At 42.7% G+C, this 22,606-nt stretch overlaps 1 protein-coding gene across 2 annotated transcripts in view; it reads right to left on the minus strand.

Annotated features, from left to right (window-relative positions):
- Window positions 1–22,606, minus strand: part of ARHGAP19 (Rho GTPase activating protein 19) — a 30,547-nt gene that overhangs the window by 7,802 nt on the left and 139 nt on the right. The window contains exons 1-6 of one of the 2 annotated variants that reach the window (XM_061634407.1): window positions 9,584–9,641; window positions 6,970–7,226; window positions 1,477–1,557; window positions 930–1,139; window positions 332–558; window positions 62–148 (exon numbers count right to left, since the gene is read on the minus strand). In XM_061634407.1, coding sequence (XP_061490391.1) covers window positions 62–148; window positions 332–558; window positions 930–1,139; window positions 1,477–1,557; window positions 6,970–7,226; window positions 9,584–9,612 — 891 coding nt within the window. In that variant the 5' untranslated portion in view covers window positions 9,613–9,641. Of the gene's footprint in view, window positions 1–61; window positions 149–331; window positions 559–929; window positions 1,140–1,476; window positions 1,558–6,969; window positions 7,227–9,583; window positions 9,642–22,606 lie in introns of those variants that run through there. The other variant, XM_061634406.1, reaches the window with a different exon arrangement.

Consider the following 22,606-nt stretch of genomic DNA (forward strand, 5'->3'; position numbering starts at 1 on the left):
TTTGCTGAGCAGATACTGACAGAGTGTGTTAGATATTGTCCCTTCCTTCTTAAACACCAACCTTGAAGAGCTTCTGCGAGTGCTTGATCATGAAAGCCATCCCATTATTCAGTTTGGCAATGTTCTCCTGTAGGTCAGTGGCAGTCACCTAGTAAGAGTGGGAAGCACCAAGACAGGATAATTACAAGCGAGTAAGTGAGCTGCAAGCTCACTGATAGAGGAAGGTTTGTTTTCAGGGGTCAGGACACAACAGGCAAACCTGACAAGGATAGCTGGGCTCCTTCCTAGCCTGGCTTTCTGTACTACTGCCTAGAAATCTAACAAAACTTACATTTCGAGGCCACAAAATGTGAGGTGTAAACATAAGAGCAAGGTTATGAGCTGACATCTTATTCCTGTCCTGCTTCTTGGCTGTCTGATAGAGCAGATCCAAGAGCAACTTGAGCAGATTGCGATTGGGGGCTGGCAGGATCAAGAAGAGCAGCTGCAGTGCTTCAATCTGACGCTCTTTATCTGGAATGTTGGTCTTGTTGCCCTTGTCATCAAACTGCATCAGATCTATAATCAGGGAAAAAATATCTGTAACGTACAGCAGGCCACAAGAAACTCCAACCACACACACTTCAGGGAACTATACCCAGCTTCATGAAGTACCCCTCTGCAACTTCCCATTGTGCTCCTTTGCATTCCTTAATCTTCTCTTCCTTAACATAAGTAGAAATCCCAAATGCTTCATGCTTCTGGCTGGTCAATTGACTTTAATAAATCTAATGAAATCAAATGCTTCATGCTTAGATACTTCCACCAAGACATGGGCAAGTAAAGTACGCTCTTCTTCTATTCTAATCCAACAGAACAAGACAAACCCCAAGTTATTAACCCTAACATATGACGGGCTGGTTCCCATTTCTCCTCCAGCGCTAGCTCACCTGAAATCTTGAGGTGTGCATGGAAATGTTTATGGGTCAACAAAGGCTCTGGCAGTTCCCCCAAGAACATTTTCAGCAGAGTGGCCACATCATTGGAATGAAACTCCCCTGAATCCAAGTCAATCTCTGTCCCACTGTTCAAGGTTTCCTTCAGGGTCTGCTGCCTGGTACTGTTTCCTGGCACTCGGAACAAGCCTTCTACTCGCAAATCTGCACCATGATGGGGGGAAAAAGATGAAGGGGGTGCCAAGAGTATGTTAGATACAACGTTGTCATTTCCCAATCTTTTATCAAAGCTCCCTAATTTTTTATATTTTCTTCCTGTAATAACACTGGAATGCCTACGGAGCCATAGGTACAAGAGAATCATTAAACTTTTGATAGTGGGGGTAGAGAGAAAAGGTTCACGTCTACAGTTACAGAACTCGTAGCACTTCCTCAGCTCAGAAGCTAGGCAAGTTGCATAAGGTTAAAACAAATCTGTGTCCCAGACCAGTTCACTATCCTTGACTAAACAAAGACAGAAAGGCAACTAAACACCACTTACTCTTATGCAAATATTCAATCAGCTGAGATATTTGAGCAATGCCTTCTTCAGTCAGTGGAGCTCCAAACACCACTCCTTCCTCTGGAGATGGAAACAAAACATTATGAACAGCCAATATCATCAAATGTTATAGAACAATTAACAGGCCCTGAGCCAGACTCTCCCTTGCAAATGCCCCTCTCATGATCAGGTTAAAAAAGCAAACAAACAACTCTTATTGTATAGTGTAAAACAGTGTACTGTACTGTACAGATACAGTGTACTGTAAAACAGATATTTGGGTCTTTTAAATTTGGATCTGTTTCAAACAGATCCCAAGGAACATTGGGTGATTGTCTTTCAGCCCCCTGGCAGTTGTTCTGTGGGGTGGCACAGGGTACCAACTTGTCCCCCATGCTGTTTAACATCTATATGAAGCCATTGGGAGTGGTCATCAGGAGATTTGGGGCAAGGTGTCAGCAGTATGCTGACGATACCCAGCTCTACTTCTCTGTAACATCTGAATTGGGAGAGGCTGTGCAAGCCCTAGACTGTTGCCTGGACTCAGTGGTGGGCTGGATGAGGGCCGGTAAACTGACTCTGAATCCTAGCAAGACGGAGATGCTGTGGGTTGGTGGTTCCCGATTTCGGATAATTGGTCTGTTGCCTGTTTTGGATGGGGTCGTAGTCCCTCTGAAAGAGCAGGCCCGTAGTCTGGGGTGCTCCTGGATTCATCTTTGTCACTAGAGGCCCAGGTGACCTCAGTGGCTAGGAGTGCCTTTTACCAGCTTTGGTAAAAATTTCTGGACTGGGATAGCCTGACCACCATTGTCCATGCACCGGTAACCTCCAGGCTGGATTACTGTAATAGGCTCTATGTGGGGCTATCCTTGAGGTTGGTCCTGAAGCTGCAGCTGGTGCAAAATGCAGCAGCAAGACTGCTCATTGGGGCAGGGTATTACCAACATGTCGCCCCACGGCTGAAAGAATTGCACTGGCTACCTGTTAGCTACTGGGCTAAGTTCAAGGTTCTAGTTTTGGTGTACAAAGCCCTCTTCAGCTTGGGACCAGGATACCTGAAGACCGTCTTATCCCTTATATACCCAGTCGATCACTGCACTCTGCAGGTGTGGGCCTCCTGCAGATACCACCTTATCAGGAGGTCTGTTCTGCACAACATAGGAAACGGATATCCTACCGTTAGATGTAGTGGGTGGGTGGAGTGGCACCTACCCTTTGGAATTCCCTCCCTTTAAATATTAGTCAGGGACCATCTCTGTTATCTTTTCAGTGCCTTCTGAAGACCTTCCTCTTTCAACAAGCCTTTTAAGTAGAGACCTTATCCCAGTCTGCGTCTGTGTTGGAATTGCTTTTTAATATATTTTTAAAACTATAAACCTTTTAAAACCTTTAAAGAATAGATGTTTTTAAAGCTTTTTAAAAATGGTTTTAAAGATTTTTTAATATGTTTTTAATGGTTGTTTTGTTTTAATATATTTTAAAGTCTGTTTTTCTGATGTGCTTTTAGTGCTTTTGTTTGCCACCCTGGGCTCCTACTGGGAGAAAGGGCGGGATATAAATTTAATAAATAAATAATAATAATAAAGAAAGAAAGAACTGATTCCACAGAAGGATATGCAAGATATAAGGATTGCCTTCCTGGAGCAGTCCCAAAGCCCATCTGGTCAAATATTCTGTTTCCAACAGGCCTGATCTCACATTTCTAGGCACTCACGGGAGAAGCATATCAATGACAGCCTTCTCCGTTTGTCCCTATAATCTGGAATTCATATGTGCACTGCCTCAATGCATGGGCTTCCATTTAGATGCTTGTAGGCTGGTATGTTTCTGTTGTCAGCTCTAAGCCAATTTTTTCATTTTAGCCAAATGTAGTGCGTTTTCAGTTAGCTAACTGCCACATGCAAGCTTCAGGCCATCTCTTGATTCCTGGTCCCTTGCCAAAGGCTGTATAGTTTGGAATTATATCAGCTGTAAGATTTCAGCTACATTGAGGATGGTATCACATCTTCTTCATATTGCTTGGAGTGGCTGCAAGGCTTCCTTATGCAAAAGCGTATAGCTGTATTGGAGAAGCAGAAGAGGAGAAACCTGTCCCTTGGGCCCAGATTTCAACCATTAGCCCACAATCCAATGTTTGGGAAACTCCAATGAAGCAGAACAGCACCTTGAGCTATGCAGAATACTAGATAGCAGTTTTGCAAGCTTGTAAAGATTTGCTGCATTCAGCCATATTATTAATTTGGTCAGGGGGAATCTGAAAGCAGAATCTGCAGAAGCCAAGAAAGAGTATAATCAGACAATTAATGAGCTTGAGCAGCAATAGTAAATATACTTGAGTGAGGCTAGATGAGAGGTGGAGGGACACAGACACCACAGAACTGCTAAGTAATCTGGGCTTAGATGTTTTGCTAATGTATTTCATGGCCACATCATGTTTTCTGGTTATATTTATAGAAATCTAATACTCTACTCATTTCTTTAAACACTGTGTGAATTAATCCAGTGAATCTAGGAGCACAATGTTGCAGCATTGCTGAAACTAAACATGTGTGAACGTGACCAACTCCTGAAATAGCAAGATATAAAACTATTAAAAACAAAGCATTATGCTATGGCTTTCCAAGAAGGTAATTGCCAGGGCATTTTGAACTGTCAAGGGAGAAATGGAAAACCACAGAATTCAACTAAGCAACAATGAAAAAAGACATTTTACAGTGCTCTAACTAGCTATATTAGATATCCCAAAGGTCCTGGGAGGAGGGCATAGATGAAATTTGAATATCTGCCGAAGCCAGCCAAAACTAGCAACTGTTGCTAGCCCAGATGGCTACTATAGCTAAGACCTGCTTTCCTCATCATAGTATTAGTTCCCTCTGTATCTCATCTTTCTCAAGATTTTTACTATTGCTGCTCATTAACCACCAGCTCTATTACCTTACAACATATTCAACAAAACCTCAGTTACAAACAGACCTGTTGAGCTTTTCTTAATATTCCATTTATTTCTCTCTCCACCTCCTCTCACTGTTCAAAACTACTTCACATTTTTCATCCATGCCTGTTTCAAAGATAACATGAACTCTTCTTAGTATGAGTTTTTTTTTTTTTTAAAGTCTGGCTTGCCATTTTTGTATCACTAAGCATATGCTTTGTTACAGGGTTACCTGAAGCTTAATTTCCCTCTCAGACATACATGTTACAGAGCTACAATTCCTTCTGGTGCACTATTTGTTGCAAAACTAGAGTAACTCTCAAAGGGCTTAGAGGAAATAATATTTTAAGTCAGAGTTACTCAAATGGAACAGCCAGCAAACATTTTTTCTAAATTAATGTTTATTCCTGATAATTGATTTGTGCTTATCAAAATAGATGCATTTTATATATCTAGCAGTCTTAAAAGGGAACAGAAAAATGTGAGCAGCCTTAAAAGGGAATAGAAAAATTGCAACTGCTCATAAAGGCTGAATGGTTGAATTCAGTTTGGAAGGACAATGTCTTAAGAGGATTACAATGAAACTGCCAGAAAAGCAGGAAGCAGAAAGGCAGGCTGAGAATCCAAAGCTGGTTGTCTACCCCATCAATAGAAGCTTTTTCTCCAACTTAAACTAGTTTCCTTGCTCAGTACCTCTAAGCCACAGCATGGGAACATTCTTTTCAACAGCTATCCACAAAGGGTTAGTGAATACATGGGAAAGGAGATGCAAATAATTATATCTTCAAGGAGGACCACGATTGACAGCCAGCTCAGGCAGGAGAGTTTGGCAGTAAGAGTCCTCTTGCCTGCTGGTAACACAGAATAGCCAGCTCACCCAAGAATTCAAGAGAGATATGTTACAAGTATGGGTGGGAGCTCAACATTCATCCAAACCTGCCACACCATAAAATGTAGGTGGCACAATAGGGAGGAGGGCAGGAGAGAGAGGGGCAACACAAATTGACCGTTTGACCAGCAACTGCCTTTCTAAGAGAGATACAAGGCGCAGACTACATAGGAAGCCGGTTTATAAAAACTCAGACTATTTGTCCATCTAGCCCAGTATTATTTACACTGACTGGCAGTAGCTCTCCAGGGTCTCAGGCAGACAATTTTCACATTACGTGATACCAGATAGCCTTTTAACTGTCGGTTGTTGTTGTTGTTGTTGTTATGTGCCTCCAAGTCAATTACAGCTTATGGCGACCCTATGAATCAGCGACCTCCAAGAGCATCTGTCATGAACCACCCTGCTCATATCTTGTAAGTTCAGGTCTGTGGCTTCCTTTATGGAATCAACCCATCTCTTGTTTGGCTGTCAGTGCCAGGAATTATTCCTGGGACCTTCTGCATGCACAGCTTGTGCTCTGTCACGGACCTATGGCCGTCCCATAGACCTCTTGTTCCAAGTGAAACATGAGGCACAGGCCATTACTTTTGTGGCTGTATGTAATAAAATATCCCCAAATAGGTTCCTTTCTCCTGTCGTGCCCTTGAGAAAATGGCGGAAGCAAATATGGTTCTTCAATTTCTGCAAGTGGAACCTGCAGCAACATGTTGCCGTGGATCCTCACCACTAACAGGAGTGCTCCTGTTCAAGGTTCAGCCTGCCGGCCATCTCCTCCTCTAAGATACTATAAACTGCGAGGAGCTGAAAGAGGAATGGGGAGGAACAAGGGAAGGAAGACAGGAGAACTGGCATAGGCTGGCAACTGACTCCAGGGAGCAGCCTTTTCCTAGGTCTAATCTCAGGAAATGATGGGCTGAGGTGGCAGGTGAAGGGCTGGGGAGGGTGATCGTGAGGATTTTGGATGGGGGCAAGGGCAATAGGAGGAGCCACATTGAGCAAAAAGTGTTAGGAGGTATCGAGGAAAAGGAGCAGTTCAAGCTCTGTTTGGGTATCCTCTGAAAGGTGGAGAGAGAAAGGAGATTATGATCCACAATAGAAATGTTGTGACCCCACTCCCGAAATTTGTCATGGAGGTTAGGAGGACAGCCAAGAGGGATCCAAAACCAAGTGTGGGGACATGGAATAAAGTCTGGGAACTATCTATATAAGTTATTCACAGCTGCCAAGTAGGCAAGAAAAAGCAAGGAGGTGCTAAAAATGCTGTGCCCCCAGTATGCCCCACACAACTGTTCACTTCTCTGTTTGTAGTTTTTTTGCCCACACCTGCCACTCCATTTCTTCCTTCAGCTCCCATTTCCTTCTTCTTTTCTCTACTGCCATTATCACAACTTCCTTATTTATTTATTTATATATATATATCCCGCCCTTCCTCCCAGCAGGAGCCCAGGGCAGCAAACAGAAGTGCCAAAAACACTTTAACATATCATAAAAACAGACCTTAAAATACATTAAAACAAAACAACATTAAAAACATTTTTTAAAAGCTTTAAAAAACTTCCTTGGAGATGTTGCCAAGTATGCAACGCACTTATCAGAGTCTGAATCCCCAATAGCAAGGCTTAACATTGAAAAGTTAAGAGAAAAATGTTAGCCGACACACCAGGCTCACCTTTGCGTTTCAGTGACATCAGGGAACGGAAAAACCCTGAAGCGGTGCCAGGCAATTGAGGCTCCTCCTGTCCCATTAGCTGGGCTAGCTCTGCTCCAGGTAGGTCAATCAGCCGGGTGATGTTACTGACCACAAGCTCTGTGAATGCCTCGGGCTTCTCATGTCGCAGTTTCTCCACAAAGAAGTCTGGATTGAAGATGATCTGATGCCGCTGAAGGGAGGAGTCATTGCAGATAACAAAACTGCAAATGGTATTGCTAAGGAAGGGAAACAAAGATATATTACTTTGGGGGACATACCAGCACACAAACCAGTAATAATTTTCAGCCACGCAAGAGCTACCTGTGTAGCTCAGGGGCAGGGAACCTCATTCAACCCAAGGACCGCCTTCCCTCATGGACAACCTCCTGGGGGGTCCACATATCAGTGGTGGACAGAGCAAGAGGCAAAACTGGGAGGATCAAAGGATGTACAATAGGGTATATCCCAGCCAAATAAAAGTCAGAGGTTTCTACACACACACACACACACACACACACCTCCAGCCACATAAGCAAGAGGCATTATGACAGTTAAGAATGCATCCTAGCCAGGCAAAAACACTTGAAGAGGGTGCAGAGCAGGGCTGGTGAGGAGCCTTGGCAGAGTCCTGAGGACCGGGCAGAGAGGCTTAGAGGGCTACATTTGGCCCCCAGCTTAAGTTCCCCATCCTTACGTAGATACAAAACACAACCATGCGGCAATCAAGTCAAGTGGAGCTGAAGTTTAACCTATAGTGATGGTGCTTTAGCATAACCTATAACTGTTCTAGTGATGCAAGCCCCAGACATCTGTATCATATCCAAACACTGCAGAATAATGCTTACTGTGCTTGCTACATTTATTAAAAGACAACTGTAGAGTGACCCTTATGCTATTATGATGCTATATACATTCTCCTGTCCTATGAGACCCTTATAGATGGCTGAAGTTTGGTATTAATAGCCTAAGTAAAATATTTAACAAAATATTTAACAACTTAAATCTAAGAAAATTTTTATTTATTGAACTTTATTTGTTTTGTTATAATAAACTGAAACGGCTTAATTTCTATAACAGAAATTATGTTCCAGAATAATAAATTATTATGAAAATCATATAGGACAGAGCTGGGGTAGAGATTACAACAAGTCTGTGGAGAGGCGAAATTCTATGCCATGCTTATTGCTATGCAAAGACAGCAAATTAATTTTTTATGGGAGTCTGGCAGAACAAATATAATTAGCTCTTTTCTTAGAGGCGAAGTATTATTCTGCAAAATTTGCAAGCCAAAAATTTTAAGAAGTTTCTGTAAGAATGCACCCAATACACAGGATAAAAGGCTGTCACATAAATTTATCCAAATTGTCTTATGCGCTCTAACGCCTTAATGCAATGGGATATTTTTACTTGCAGACCACCCCCTGGAAGGCAATACTTGCCAGTTGTTGAAACTGCAGCAGATACGCTGCTGCAGGGCCAGCCTAGTGGCAAGGTGGAGCTGGATAGAAGGTTCTGAATAACCAGAGCAATGAAGCTGGCAAAATCACTCCAAACGCAAAAAGCCATGGAGAAGTTCGTCTTTCTCCAGCCACTTGGTGAGTGGGCTGCCAAGTGCAGTCTGATCCCAGTGCTGCTTGGTAAGTTTCTCTGCAGTTTGATGTGCTTAATGTTGCTGTGTAAATTTGTATGTTTGTTAGCAGAGAACAACAGCGGTCTGAAATGCGTGTGTGCCAGTGTGTGCGTTTACCTAAGAAAGCAGGCTTTTACCCTGCATCGGGATCACTGAAATGTAAGACATAGAAAATCAGAAAAGCTACTTTATTTATAGAAATACATAGGAGACAGAAAGGCATACCTAGTTCTAATTAACTAAGTTGGAGGTGCAACGCCCCGGCTTGGAAGTTGCCCTCATGACTAGGAGAGAGAGAGAGCAGAGACAAAGGTATCTCCTCTCTTTCAGACAGTTGAAGAAGAGAGAGGAAAGGGAGGAGGAGCTGATAAGCCTCCCTTAAGAGGTATCAGTTTAACGACGGAAGGAAATTAGTCAGAGCATCACAGGTAAAAGTAATCAAGCCTATCCATGTGGAGGACCCTAACTCTGTCTCCCTTCTGGAACATAAGCAAAAGAACAAAACAGGAGTTGCTCTTGCCCCACCTCCAACACTTAACAAGATGAGACAATATGGGGCAGTTCATCTCAGGCAGCTAGGAACGACTGATGATTGACCTCACATTTGCAGTGTACTATGCTGCCTTAACGTACATGTCAGCCAGGGTCAGCTCTACTGTTCAAAACATATAATCTAACTGGATTCAACTTCTCTTTCAAACGAGGACTTAATGCAGTAATGTCTTGACCCAGTAAAAATGGTCACTCCATAGAACAGCTATACCAAATATTCACTGTTCTCTCCCCATGTCCCAGTCACGATCCAGACATTAAGGAAAACCCACTGACATAAAATTCAACTGCCTTTCAAGCAACAGTCAATAGATAGCAGGTACCTGCCCGTGTGACGGTTTTCAGTTCTAAAGTTCCAGGAAATCTGATAGCACCTATTACTTTAAAAAAACAGAAAGTCAGATGGCTTACACAAGTGCTGAAAGCTTCTGATGAGGCATTGGGTATCAGAGACACAGCGAGAAGAACTTGTTCCTTGTTTTCAGAAACAGATCTGCCTGCTCCAGCATAGCCTATGCAAATTCCATGCACGCTAAACAACACAAAGACTCGTTTATTAGCCCTCTTGGCACAAATGCATCCACCTTCCATGTAGAGCCAAAGCAGAACTCAGGCCGTATGAACTTCTGTCACTTTCGGTGGGGTGGAGAAAGTGCAGACAGGATGCTAGCCGCATCACCTGCATCAAACCAGAACACTTAAGGGAAAGAAATTTCCTTGACGTATTCCTTGACAGACTCTGAACATATCCCCCAAAACTGTTTTGCCATCGCATTTGGAAATAGCTCTTGGGCTCAGGCTTGTATCCATTACTCATTTTACATATTTTTGTGTGTGTATGTATAATATGTGCGTGTGCATCCATACACACAAAATATGTAAATATGTACTTTACATATCACACCATCAGTGCACATGGCACTTTACAGAGGTCAAAAGGATAGGTCCCTACCCTTAAGAGCTTACAATCTAAAATTCAACACAGAGGAGAGGAAGGGGAGGGAAGTAGAAGCATGGAAAGAATATGTTATTGTTTCAGTTACATGCTATTAGGCCTGGTTACAGGTGCGAGTTGGTACAAGGGCATGGGAACTAGGGCTTGAGGAGGTAGGCTGAAACAACTCCCTTAACTTCAGCAGTGGCACTGCCTTGATCTCACATTTTTCTCATCTGCCTACTGTGGAATTCATCACTTTATTTCCATGCTGCCCATTCTCCACGTTTACCTCGTCCAATTCCATTCTGCTCTATCAGCACCTACATTTTAGAACCATAGCTTTGGCTTTTACCTTTCTTGCCTCACTATTTATGTTCACAAGACTGGGTTCACAGTGGTTTTCTCCTTGTAGTAACTTTATTGCTAGCAGCATTATTGTTCACTAAGACAATGACTTCCTGCTTTCTGACGACTCCTTCCCCACTCAAGTTCCTTCTATCTTCTTCAAGCTTCAGATGCCAAGTGACTTTGACTATTGAATGTATTTTTCAGCCTTTATCAACCTGGTACCTGTCACTAATTCCATCATTAGGATCATGCACATTGCTTACCATGCTGTTTATTATTTATTATTTGATTTATATCCCGCCCTTCCTCCCAGCAGGAGCCCAAGGTGGCAAACAGAAGCGCTAAAAACACATCAAAACATCATAAAAACAGACCCTAAAATACCAAAACAAAAGTTTAAAAACATTTTTTTAAAGCTTTTAAAACATCTTTAAAAAAGGGTTAAAAACATATTGTTTTTTAAAAAATATTAAAAAGCAATTCCAACACAGACACAGACTGGGATAGGTCTCAACTTAAAAGGCTTGTTGAAAGAGGAAAGTCTTCAAAAGGTGCTGAAAAGATAGCAGAGATGGCACCTGCCTAATATTCAAAGGGAGGGAATTCCACAGGGTAGGTGCCGCCACACTAAAGGTCCGTTTCCTATGTTGTGCAGAACGAACCTCCTGATAAGATGGTATCTGCAGGAGGCCCTCACCTGCAGAGTGCAGTGTTTGACTGGGTATATAAGGGGTAAGAGGATCTTTCAAGTATCCTGGTCCCAAGCTGTATAGGTCTTTGTACACCAAAAGTAGAACCTTGAACTTGGCCCGGTAGCAAATGGGCAGCCAGTGCAATTCTTTCAGTAGCGGGGTGACATGTTGGCGATACCCTGCCCCAGTGAGCAGTCTTGCCGCCGCATTTTGCACCAGCTATTCCAAAACTCTCTTTTCTACTGGCTTACCTTCCACATCTTCAACATAAAATTCTTGTCCTTGCCTTAGCGCCTTCATGACTGTGCCCCACCCTACCTGGTGGAGACTTTCAAAAGCTTGCAACCATAGCATTCAAACCCCAGATCCTTTACTTCTTCCACTGACTTCACCATTCCCACTCACTAGAACTGTCTCCCATGAACCAACTTCTTACATAAAGAGTTTCTACCCAAGACTTTGGCTGAGTGGATATCCTCTCTCCTCTTGCCTTGCTATTCTGCGAGACGTTATTGATCAGTTTCCTGGTTTTATTTTATGATTTTTTAATATAATCTGTACTGTTTTGACTTTTTGTACCTGCCCTGGGACTATTTGGGGAAGGGCAGGATACAAACACAAATAATAAATAAAACTCTCTTTAAAGTCTTCAAGTTGGGGTTTGTTTTACTCCCCAATGCGTAACTACATTTGATCTATATTGTACAAGAGATGTAGCCCACCTTCCATGCTTGTCTTTTTCCTAATTTTTTATTTTATTTTACATAATTTCAATAACCCAACAACAATAAACATCCTACAAATAATTAGAGGTTACAATCTATCACTTATTCTTGTCTCCCTTTCTTTAGCCTGAAGGATCTCTGGAGTACAGTTTTCCCTTTGTTTTAATTCTTTAACACACCATGCATTGGGGGCGTTCTGTAACAAAGAAGTGGGCTTGCAGTCCATGTATTGTCTGCCCCTGACAACTACAATCCAACCCTATTTTATGATTAGAGACCTCACAGTTGGAAACTTCTACACCCTCTATTCTGTGCTACATTTTACTGGGCTTTGCCATTATGAAAGGTCACTTTATCAGCAACACTCCCTCACACAAAAATATGCCTGCCTATTATTATGGCTAATGAAATGGAAATGTGAGACAGCACATACAATCAGAACACTTCTCAGACAGCCCAGTCATGCACAATAGAAAAAGCCCTGCGCTGCAGCCATGTTAAAGGAGAAGGAGGATGTGAGCAGCCCATTCCCCCAGTTTGCATAATATTAGAAAAGAGCATTTGGTGGCCGGGACGGGGAGAGTCTTGTTTGGTTTGCAGTTTGGATTCTCTTTGCTTTTATCACTACAGTATCCCAGTAATTAGTGCGATAACCTTCAGTGTTGCTGTTTCACCCCTCTGTATTCTCTCCTTCCAATTAGAAAGGGAGCAGGCAAGAGGGAAAAAAAGAAAAGGTTGTTTGCTTTTATAAAAACTTGCTTGGCTTTTGTTACTAAGGCTGAAGCAAAAACAAATTAGCAAGGGCAAGGTTTTGATCATGAAGGGAGGGGTGATAATGACAATGACATGAGCAAGAAGGCTTTTGTGAATTGAATCAACTCCTCAGAGACCTTGAATTAAGGCCACAGGGAAACAAAGAGGAGCTGGGCTTAATGGAGAATCAGACAAGCAGAAATATATTATGCCATTACTTTAATTGCAGCAACATCTAGGCATCTTTTTGTAGCTTATAATATTCTCTCAGCCGTGTAAAAGGCTGAGACCTAAAACATTTTTGAATCACTTCTAGAAGTTTTAAGTTGGTGCTTAGGACCCTGTGTTAGATATTTTGTGTGTCTGTCTTGTGGTGGGTTCCAGGTTGTAGCAGGGCTGTGGAGTCGGAGTCGTGGAGTCAGAGTCGTGAGCAATTTTGGGAGGAGTCGGAGTCGGTAGAAATGTACCGACTCTGACTTCCAAATAAATTTTGATTGACAAGAAGCAATTTTGGGTGGAGTCAGAGAGTAGAAAAATAGAGGAGTTGGAGTTCAAGGTTTGGTGTACCAACTCCACAGCCCTGGGTTGTAGAATGCTCTTCCTTCTGGCCCATTATTGTACAGGTTTTGACAGTGGGTCAAGACACGCTTCTTTGCACGTGCCTTTGGAGTGCAGGGTGAATTTGGAATATGTGTCCCTCTGCAGTGTTATTACTAGGTGTTGATTACTTTGATATTGTTTAATTGATGGTTAGTGATGTTCTGCTTACTTGCTGCAGTGAGCTTTACACAAGTTGAAGAATGGGCTATAAATAAATATAAATAATGTGAACACCCAAGTCCATTCCAAGTAAGGCCACGGTAGAAGGTGACTTCTCAATAACAGCAGGTATGCAGGGATATCATTAATAACTCAAGAGTGGAACAGCTAATTTAACTGTAAGAGACAAGGAGCAACTGACCTAGGAAAAAAACTATTGCTAAGCACAATGTCTGCTTAATCAACTCTTAACGTTTAACTTCTTGATGAATAACCTGAACTTAAGGCATTTTTGTACCAGTGCCAGGATGCCTGTATTATCAGCTACTGTTTCATGAATGGCCACTGTTAACATAATTATCACTGTCCACATTATCTGCATTTCATTTTCCTCTAATGTCTGTTTTCAGTCCCCCCTCACCAAACATGTGAACATATACCTGTCACTCAGGATAACACTTCATGCATCTGATGGACTATAGCCCATGACAGGTTATGCCACAATACATTTGTTAGTCTTTAAGATGCTACAAGACTGTTGCTGCTCTTCTGGAACAGATTAAAGGAAAGTTTTACTGCCTCAAAAAATAAAGGCATTGAAAGTGATTGCAAAGTAAGGGGTTTTAACAAGGTGGAGGGATACGTTAAAGAAGAAACAAGAACTGCTCAGCATACTATGCCTATTATGGAGAAAAGATGCTTATTCTATGTATTAATTTTGACATTTCTTTCAACCAGAGCTGTAGTCATGCTGTCTGTATCCAAAGACCCAAATCAAATGAAAGACTTCAAATGAAAGACTTCAAAGATTATGTTGTCAGATCAAACATCATTGCTCCGGCTTTATGAGGGGAACCATTTATCACGTCAGTTGTTTCTTCTTCATCTGTTCACTTCTGTGTTGCAGACAGGTAAAGGAGCTCTATGAAGCCAAGCAGGCCACACACGCTGCACTGATTGTGGCACACCAATTTGGGTAGAGCCCTGCTCAGCTGAGCCCTTTCCTCACCCACACAGGTAAGGGGAGAGGGGGCTGCCGCTACTCCCTTTCAAAATCTCTCCATGTTGTTGTTTTTTTACTTGGAAACAAAGAGATTCATAGTTCAGGTCACTGGTTTTGCCAAAATGCCCATGAGAGAGACAACATACATACTTCAACCTGGAGGACGTGTGTCACTGGTGCCTTGCAACACACTCCAGGTTGGGCTATAAACCCGGCTCAATTTAGTGGTAAGAGTAGTATGGGCTGCCTCCCTTTTCCTGCCTGTTTATAAGCCTAGGTTATTAGCACATTTGACATGAGTATAGTGGCTCCTTCTATCCTGGACAATTATTGTATCCATCAGTTGTACTTATCTTCTGTTGGATTCTGCCGGCTCAAGGGTGAATCTATTTAATTTTGAATCTGTTTATCAATTTTGTATTACTTATTAACTGAATTGGTTTTCTTAGTATTGAACTGAATGCTTTATATGTTATTTCAAGTATTTTTATTGTCAGATAATTTTGTATTGTTTTCTTTTCATTTGAAAGGATTTTATTTGTCTTTGTATGACGTTGTTCGTCACTCTGGTATTCTTTTTCGAGGGAAAATCAGGGTACAGATGCGAATAAATGATAGTGGCAGTACCACATGTGCCATCATTTAACCGTGCTCCACTAGAACCAGTTAGGTCAAATCCCTTGGGAACCATTTATACTAGGAATCCAATTGTAACACACAGCTCTGCTCTAGCGAGCGCCAGAACTACTCATGATCCAGTGCCACAGAACAACACACCAGTGACTAGAAACAACATCAGAAAATAAAGTTAGGGTATAACTGAGACAGCAGTTGAAAACTTTTCTTTGAACATGCTTTTTAATGGTACTGCTACCATTTCGGTGGTTTTGCCCTGCTATTTCTCTCTTTCATATCATTTGAGCGCTTTTGCTAATTCTTTTGTTATTCTTTTGTTGGTTGGTAACTTGCTCTGAAGAGCCTGCTTTGGTAGACGATGCAGGGCAGAAGTGATATTATAACTAAAATAAATTAGACCCATTTTATCAGTTGAATGAATGAATGAAACTTTATTTTTACCCCGCCCTTTTTCCAAACTGGAACTCAGGGCAGCTTACAAATAAAACTACATGTAGTTAAAAACATACAATTAAAATACAATTAAACTATGCACAACCTTAAAACCGTAAAAGGCACTTAAAAATCTAAAAACAATTTAAAAGAATACAGATAATAATGTAAAACAATAAAACAAGCCTTGTAAAGCCCAATTCTAAACACCTTCTATCCCAAAGGCCTGTCAGAATAAAAAAGTCTTTACTTGCCGACGGAAGGATGGCAAGGAGGGGGCCATTCGTGCCTCCCTAGGAAGGGAGTTCCAGAACCTAGGAGCAGCCACCGAAAAGGCCCTATCCCCACCAATCGCACTTGTGAGGGTGTTGGGACTGAGAGAAGGGCCTCTCCTGAAGATCTCAGGGCCTGGGCAGGCTCGTATAGGGAGATACGGTCTGACAAATAGCCTGGACCTGGGCCGTATAGGGCTTTAAAGGTCAAAACCAGCACTTTGAATTGTGACCGGAAACAAACTGGCAGCCAGTGGAGCTGTTGTAACAAGGGAGTTGTATGGTCCCTGTAACCAGCCCCTGTTAATACTCTGGCTGCAGCTCTTTGTACCAGTTTAAGTTTCCGAACAGTCTTCAAAGGCAGCCCCATGTAGAGCGCGTTACAGTAGTCTAAACGGGATGTAACTAAGGCATGCATCACCATAGTCAAATCAGGCATTTCCAGGAACGGGCGCAGCTGGCACACTAGTCTTAAATGGGCAAAGGCACTCCTGGCCACGGCCAAGACCTGGGCCTCCAAGTTCAGAGCTGAGTCCAGGAGCACACCCAAACTGCGAACCTGTGTCTTCAGGGGAAGTGTAACCCCATCCAGCAGAGGCTGAATCCCTATTCCCTGATCTGCCCTTCGACAGATCAATGTTTCGCTTGAATAAAAGTTTACCAGCCCAGACAATAGTTTACAGCGGCAATCTGACTCCCAAGACAGCATGACTCTGATCTCAAGTTGAGAGTTAGAGGGGAATGACCAGCCAAATTTGAGACTGCTTTACTACTGGGTGAGGAACTGGCCCAGCTTCCTGATACTGAACCTGAAGCAAGTGGTCAGGAGCCTGTGGAATTCAAGCCAGAACTCTTGCAGACGCCTCAGGGTTTTATAAGTACATACGACCAATTGTTTTATTTCTAAGGCTTATGGACAGTAAGAGGAACTGAAGGAATGGCTCTAATGGGGCCCAGTAATAGGCTTCATAAAAATGTAGGAAGGAAGCCAGGCCTTAAATCACATTGTCTTCAGTGTCTGTATACTAATGCCCAGAGTATGGGAAACAAACAGGATGAATTTGAACTCTTAATACAGGAGAGTAAATACAACTTGATAGGTATAACTGAAACTTGGGATGACTCCCATAACTGGAACACAGTGACTGAAGGATATAACCTGTTCAAAAAGAACAGAAGGGATAGAAAGGGAGGCGGAGTCGTGATCTATGTTAAAAATATATATCCCTGCACGAAGTACAGGAGGACGAGCTTGGTAGCTCCACTGGGAGTATCTGGATTAAAATAAATGGGGCAAGGAATAAAAGGAACATGGTGGTTGGAGTCTACTACCAACCACCTAGTCAAGGAGAAGATGAGGATGAAACTTTTGCAAAACAAATTGCCAATGTTTCAAGGAGGCATGATGTAGTACTAATGGGGGACTTCAATTACCCCAATATCTGTTGGGAGACAAATTCTGCCAAACACAACCCCTCCAAGAAATTCCTGGCTTGTGTTGGAGATAACTTTCTTCTACAGAAAGTGGAGGAAGCAACTACAGCAGCCTTTCCCAACTAGTGGGCCACCAGATGTTGTTGGACCACGACTCCCATCAGCCTCAGCCAGCATTGCCAATGGTCAGGAAAGATGGAGATTGTGGTCAACAACATCTGGTGGCCCACTAGTTGGGAAAGGCTGAACTAAAGGATTGGCTATCCTTGACTTGCTTCCAACCAATAGAGATGACTTGATGGATGAAGTGGCAGTTGTGGAAACTCTGAGTTCTTGATTTTAAAGGAAGCAGAAGCTGAGAGTAGCTGTACGCGTACCCTGCACTACAGGAAAGCTGATTTTAATAAACTCAGAACAAGGGTAAGTAAGGTTCCGTGGGAAGTGACCTAATGAGAAAAGGAGTCCAAGATGAGTGGGAGTTTCTAAAAGAGGAAATTCTAAAGGCACAATACCAAAACATTCTGTCAAGGAAAAAAGGGGGAAGACAGCAGAAGAAGCCAATGTGGCTTCACACAAAGCTTAGGGATAATCTGAAAACAAAAAAGGACACATACAGAAAGTGGAAGGGGGGCCAGACCACATAGGAAGAATATAGACAGGTAGCACGGAACTGCAGGGATGACATCAGGAAGGCTAAAGCCAAGAATAAGCTTAGGTTAGTGAGAGATGCTAAAAGCAACAAAAAAACTTTCTTCAGGTGCATCCATACTAAAAGACAGAGAAACGAAATGGTGGTACAGCTACTCAGTGAGGATGGCGAAATGACAACAGATGACAAAGAAAAGGCAGAAGTGCTCAATTCCTACTTTGGCTCAGTCTTCTCCCTCTTGGGAAACATGAAATTGACGGGGCAGGATTGCAGCTTGAGATTGACAGACAAATGGCCAAGGAATACCTAACCTCTTTGAACAAGTTCAAATCTGCAGGGCCCGATGAACTGCATCCTAGAGTATTGAAAGAACTAACTGAAGAACTCTCGGAAGCACTGTTTATTATGCAAAATAGTGGAGGAGGGGTGAAATGCCGGACGATTGGAGGAGGGCTCATGTTGTCCCAATCTTCAAAAAAGTCAACAAGGAAGAACCTGGGAATTACAGACCAGTCAGCCTGACATCGATCCCTGGGAAAATTCTGGAGCAGATTATAAAGCGGCCAGTCTGTAAGCACCTTGAAAACAATGCTGTCATTAGTAGATGCCAACAAGGATTTAGTAAGAACAAATCCTGCCAGACTAACCTTATCTCATTTTTTGATTGGGTAACCTCCCTGGTAGACTGTGGGAATGCTGTGGACATAATATATCTCGACTTCAGCAAAGCTTTTGACAATGTTCCCCATGATATTCTGATTAGCAAGCTAGCTAAATGTGGGCTGGATGGAACACTATCAGGTAGATCCACAGTTGGCTACAGAATCGTACTCAAAGAGTGCTCATCAATAGTTCTTTCTCAAACTGTGGGGAAGTAATGAACGGGGTACTGCAGGGCTCAGTCCTGGACCCAGTGCTCTTCAACATTTTTATTAATGACTTGGATGAGGAGGTGCAGGGAATGTTTATCAGATTTGCAGATTATACAAAATTGGGAGGGATAGCTAATACGTTGGAAGACAGAAACAAAATTCAAAGTGATCTTGATATGCTGGAGCATTGGGCTGAAAATAACAGAATGAAATTTAACAGACATAAGTGCAAAGTTCTATCCTTAGGAAAAAGAAACCAAATGCAGTTATAAGATGGGGAATACTTGGCTCAGAAATAGTACATGCAAGAAGGATCTTGGGATTGTTGTTGATCACAAGCTGAACATGAGCCAACAGTGTGATAAGGCTGCAAAAAAGGCAAATGCTATTTTAGGCTGCATTAACAGAAGTATAATTTCCAAATTGCTTGAAATATTGCTTCCGCTCTATTCGGCACTGGTTAGGCCTCATCTTGAGTACTGTGTCCACCTCTGGACACCACACTTTAAGAACTGGAACAGATTCAGAGGAGGGCAAAGAGAATGATCAGGGGACTGGAAACAAAGTCCTATGAGGAGATACTGAAAGAACTGGGCATGTTTAGTGTGATGTCCTTATATGTTAAAAACTGTAAATATGGTAAGTGCAGGTTTATATAGGGATATATGGCACGCCTCTTCCCTAAATGTATTTCGAAAAGCCTTAAAGACCTGGCTCTTTCAACAGGCCTTCGGGATCTCCGGGGAGGTTTATTGCTATGATTGTAATGCCTCCTGCCCTGTTTTAATATTGTTGTTGCAGCTGTATTGCTTTTATATTGTTTTTATACTGTATTACTGCATTTTACCATATTGTGTTTTAACGATTTTGTACGTCGCCTAGAGTGGCCATTGGCCAGATAGGCGACACAGAAATTAAATTTATTATTATTATTATTATTAAGAGGGGGGAGTACATGGGCTAGAATGCGGGAGAATGTTGGATGATTATTGGCTGAGGGTTTGAATGGCTGAAGGTATAAATTAGAGGATGACAGTTGAGTTGGGGAGGTTGGTTGCGGGAAGTTGAGAGAAGAGTGATTGGAAAGGAGTTGAAGTGGGAGGCAGTTGGGATTGAGTTGACAGAGTTCTGAGGGAGGTTTGGATTCCATTAGGCTGATATTTGGACAGAATATATATAACTGGAAACATAAGTTACATTATATGAAACCATACACTTGTTAAACATTCCTAAAGTAATATTGTTATTTCCTAGTGTTATCAAATAAATACTTTTATTGGTTTACCAAAAGTCTGATCCTTGACTGGGGATATACAGACCAGAAGGGAGGGCAGCGTAATTACCAAGGCTGAAGGGAAACTGTATCTAATGGTGGCAGCAGTAAAGGAAGAAATTGTAACATTGTCAAGTATCCAGAGCAACCCAGGTATGCTTTATAGACAAGATACAGAGGGGTTGTGGACAGCAAGGGCACCCAGACACAAATAACAAGCCATAGGGAGACTAAGGTGAAGTCTCTAGCAGTATTGTTTACAGGGAGTGGCTGGTGGTGCTGCCTAGCAGTGGGATCTTGAGAGATCTGTGCTAGAGCGGAGTGAGAAAAAAATAAAAACAATGATCCTGACTGGTGGTGTCCTGAGGTGGTGCCTAGTGAAAGGCGGTAGTCACAAGCAGGTGGGAACCTGACAGGTGGAGCCAAAGATGGGAATGTCACATTTAGCCTTGAGAAGACTGAGGGGAGATATGATAGCATTCTTCAAGTACTTGAAAGGTTGCCACACAGAGGAGGGCCAGGGTCTCTTCTCGATCATCCCAGAGTGCAGGACACGGAATAAAGGGCTCAAGTTACAGGAAGGCAGTTTAAGGAATAGCTGTATCTAGCTCCTTGAGAAGTTCAGCCACACCAGAAAGACAGATCAGTAGAACAAAAGTGATTGTCCAGTTGCATGGGAAGCCAGCAGGGAGTTTGCTTAGCATGTTCAATTACTGGAGAGAAGATAATACTCTGAAAGCAATGAAAAAAAATGATCAGGATTTGGGGGAGAAGAGGCCGTAAGTCGAAACCACAGATCTTAGAAATAAGAACTGAAGCTCCCAGAACAGTACAACAGAAAAGGAATTGCAAAGTTAACTCCACACCAAGCTTTATCAAGCTTGAATCCAGAAGCCATTTGGCCAGCAGGATGTGAAGCATAAGCACTCCGAAACTCTGAGAAAATAAAAAAGTCACAATCAAGGGGGAAGCTGTTAGAACAGGAATTTTATTCTGACATATCTTATATAGAATTAAAACTTATCCTGCCAATAATGGTGCAAGTAGTAATAATCATATTGTTTGTTAGCCTGTTAACACATTGTCTTTATTTATTACTATGCTTATATCCCACCTTTTCGTGAAGAAGCTCAAGATGGCATAAATTGTTCTCCCTCTCCCCATTTCATCCTCATAACAGCTCTAACTAGCTTAGTTTATGTTTGCCACCCTGGGCTCCTTCAGGAGGAATGACAGGATATAAACTCAATAAATAATGATAATAATCAAGGCTGGCACTAAAGGTCAGCCAAGTCGGGCCCTGGCCAGGGGTCCCTGGATAGGGTGGGGGAGGAGTAGTGCTCCCCTTCCACAATCCATGGTAGAGTACTGCCGCGGATTGCAGGGAGAGAGCTTCCCAGCCACCTGCCTGTTCACTGGCTCCACTTACCTGTCTCTCCTGTCTTTTGCAGCTGCACAGGCTGCATGTGCAGGGCTGCCATTAACCAAGATGGTGGCCAAGGTTTCCCTAAGGTGCTGATGCCTCTGCTGTCATCTTGGTTGATGGCAGGGATGCATGCATGTAGCACGCATGCGTGCCATCAACCAAGATGGCGGCAGAGGCTTCAGCCCCTTAAGGAAACCTCAGCCGTCATCTTGGTTAATGGCAGCTCAGTGTGCACAGCCACAAAAGACAGGAAGGGGTGCATGTGTGTGCACATGTGCATCAGGACCTCAGGCAAACTGGTGCCCAAGGGCCCCGGCATGCCTGGTGCCAGCCCTGATAATAATAGTGCTGAGAGATGGCGGCTGGCCCAAGGTCACTCAGTGAGCTTCATGGCCAAGTGGGGATTTGAATTCTGGCTTTTCAGGTTCTAGTCCAACACTAACCATATACCACACTAGCCTAGAACACTGCCCCCAAAATTAGGGACAGGAAATCCCACTTTGTACTTTAGGCTGGCATATCTAGAATGACAACATACCAGTACTGGACTGAATCTTTTTGACATCCTCTGCATTCCTCCAACAGCCATCCAAAAGCCTTCCCTGGCCCACAGTCACTAGGCTTTCCTCCTCTGCCCATGCCCTTCTAGAAGTGGGGGAATGAGGCTGCCACCCTGGGAGGCTTTGGAAGGATGGGTGGGATATAAATGTAATTAATAAATAAATAATAACTAATACCCACTGTGCATCTGAAACATATTATTTCCCCTAAAGAATCCTGGAAACTGTAGCTCTGTGAGTTCCCAGGACTCTTTGGGGGAAGCCATGTACTTTAAAAGTATGATGAGTACACAGCCTAGGTCTCCTCTTCTGTCCTCAGTCCCTATATGTACAGCAAGAGTAAATGGGATGCGCTTCAGAGCACTGGTCCTCTGTTATATAAAATATCTTGCTCTTGAGGCAGGGCCATATGAATACTAGCCTCAAGGCTCAAGTCAACACGAATGCTATAGCATACAAGCGACGGGCTTATATGACATATGTTTTGCTAGATCTTCCATGTTCTCATACCAGTATCTTTTAATTGAAGATAAACAATATTTTACTAATACTCCATGCCTGTTTATTTCATTCTACTTTCAACACAGCACAGTCAATGAGATTCCCCGAAGATACACTGACCACTAACTCGGTCCATACCACCCATCTTATCCCCAGATTAGT

Source organism: Rhineura floridana, chromosome 7 (genome assembly GCF_030035675.1).
Source record: "Rhineura floridana isolate rRhiFlo1 chromosome 7, rRhiFlo1.hap2, whole genome shotgun sequence".
Classification (NCBI taxonomy): Eukaryota; Metazoa; Chordata; class Lepidosauria; order Squamata; family Rhineuridae; genus Rhineura; species Rhineura floridana.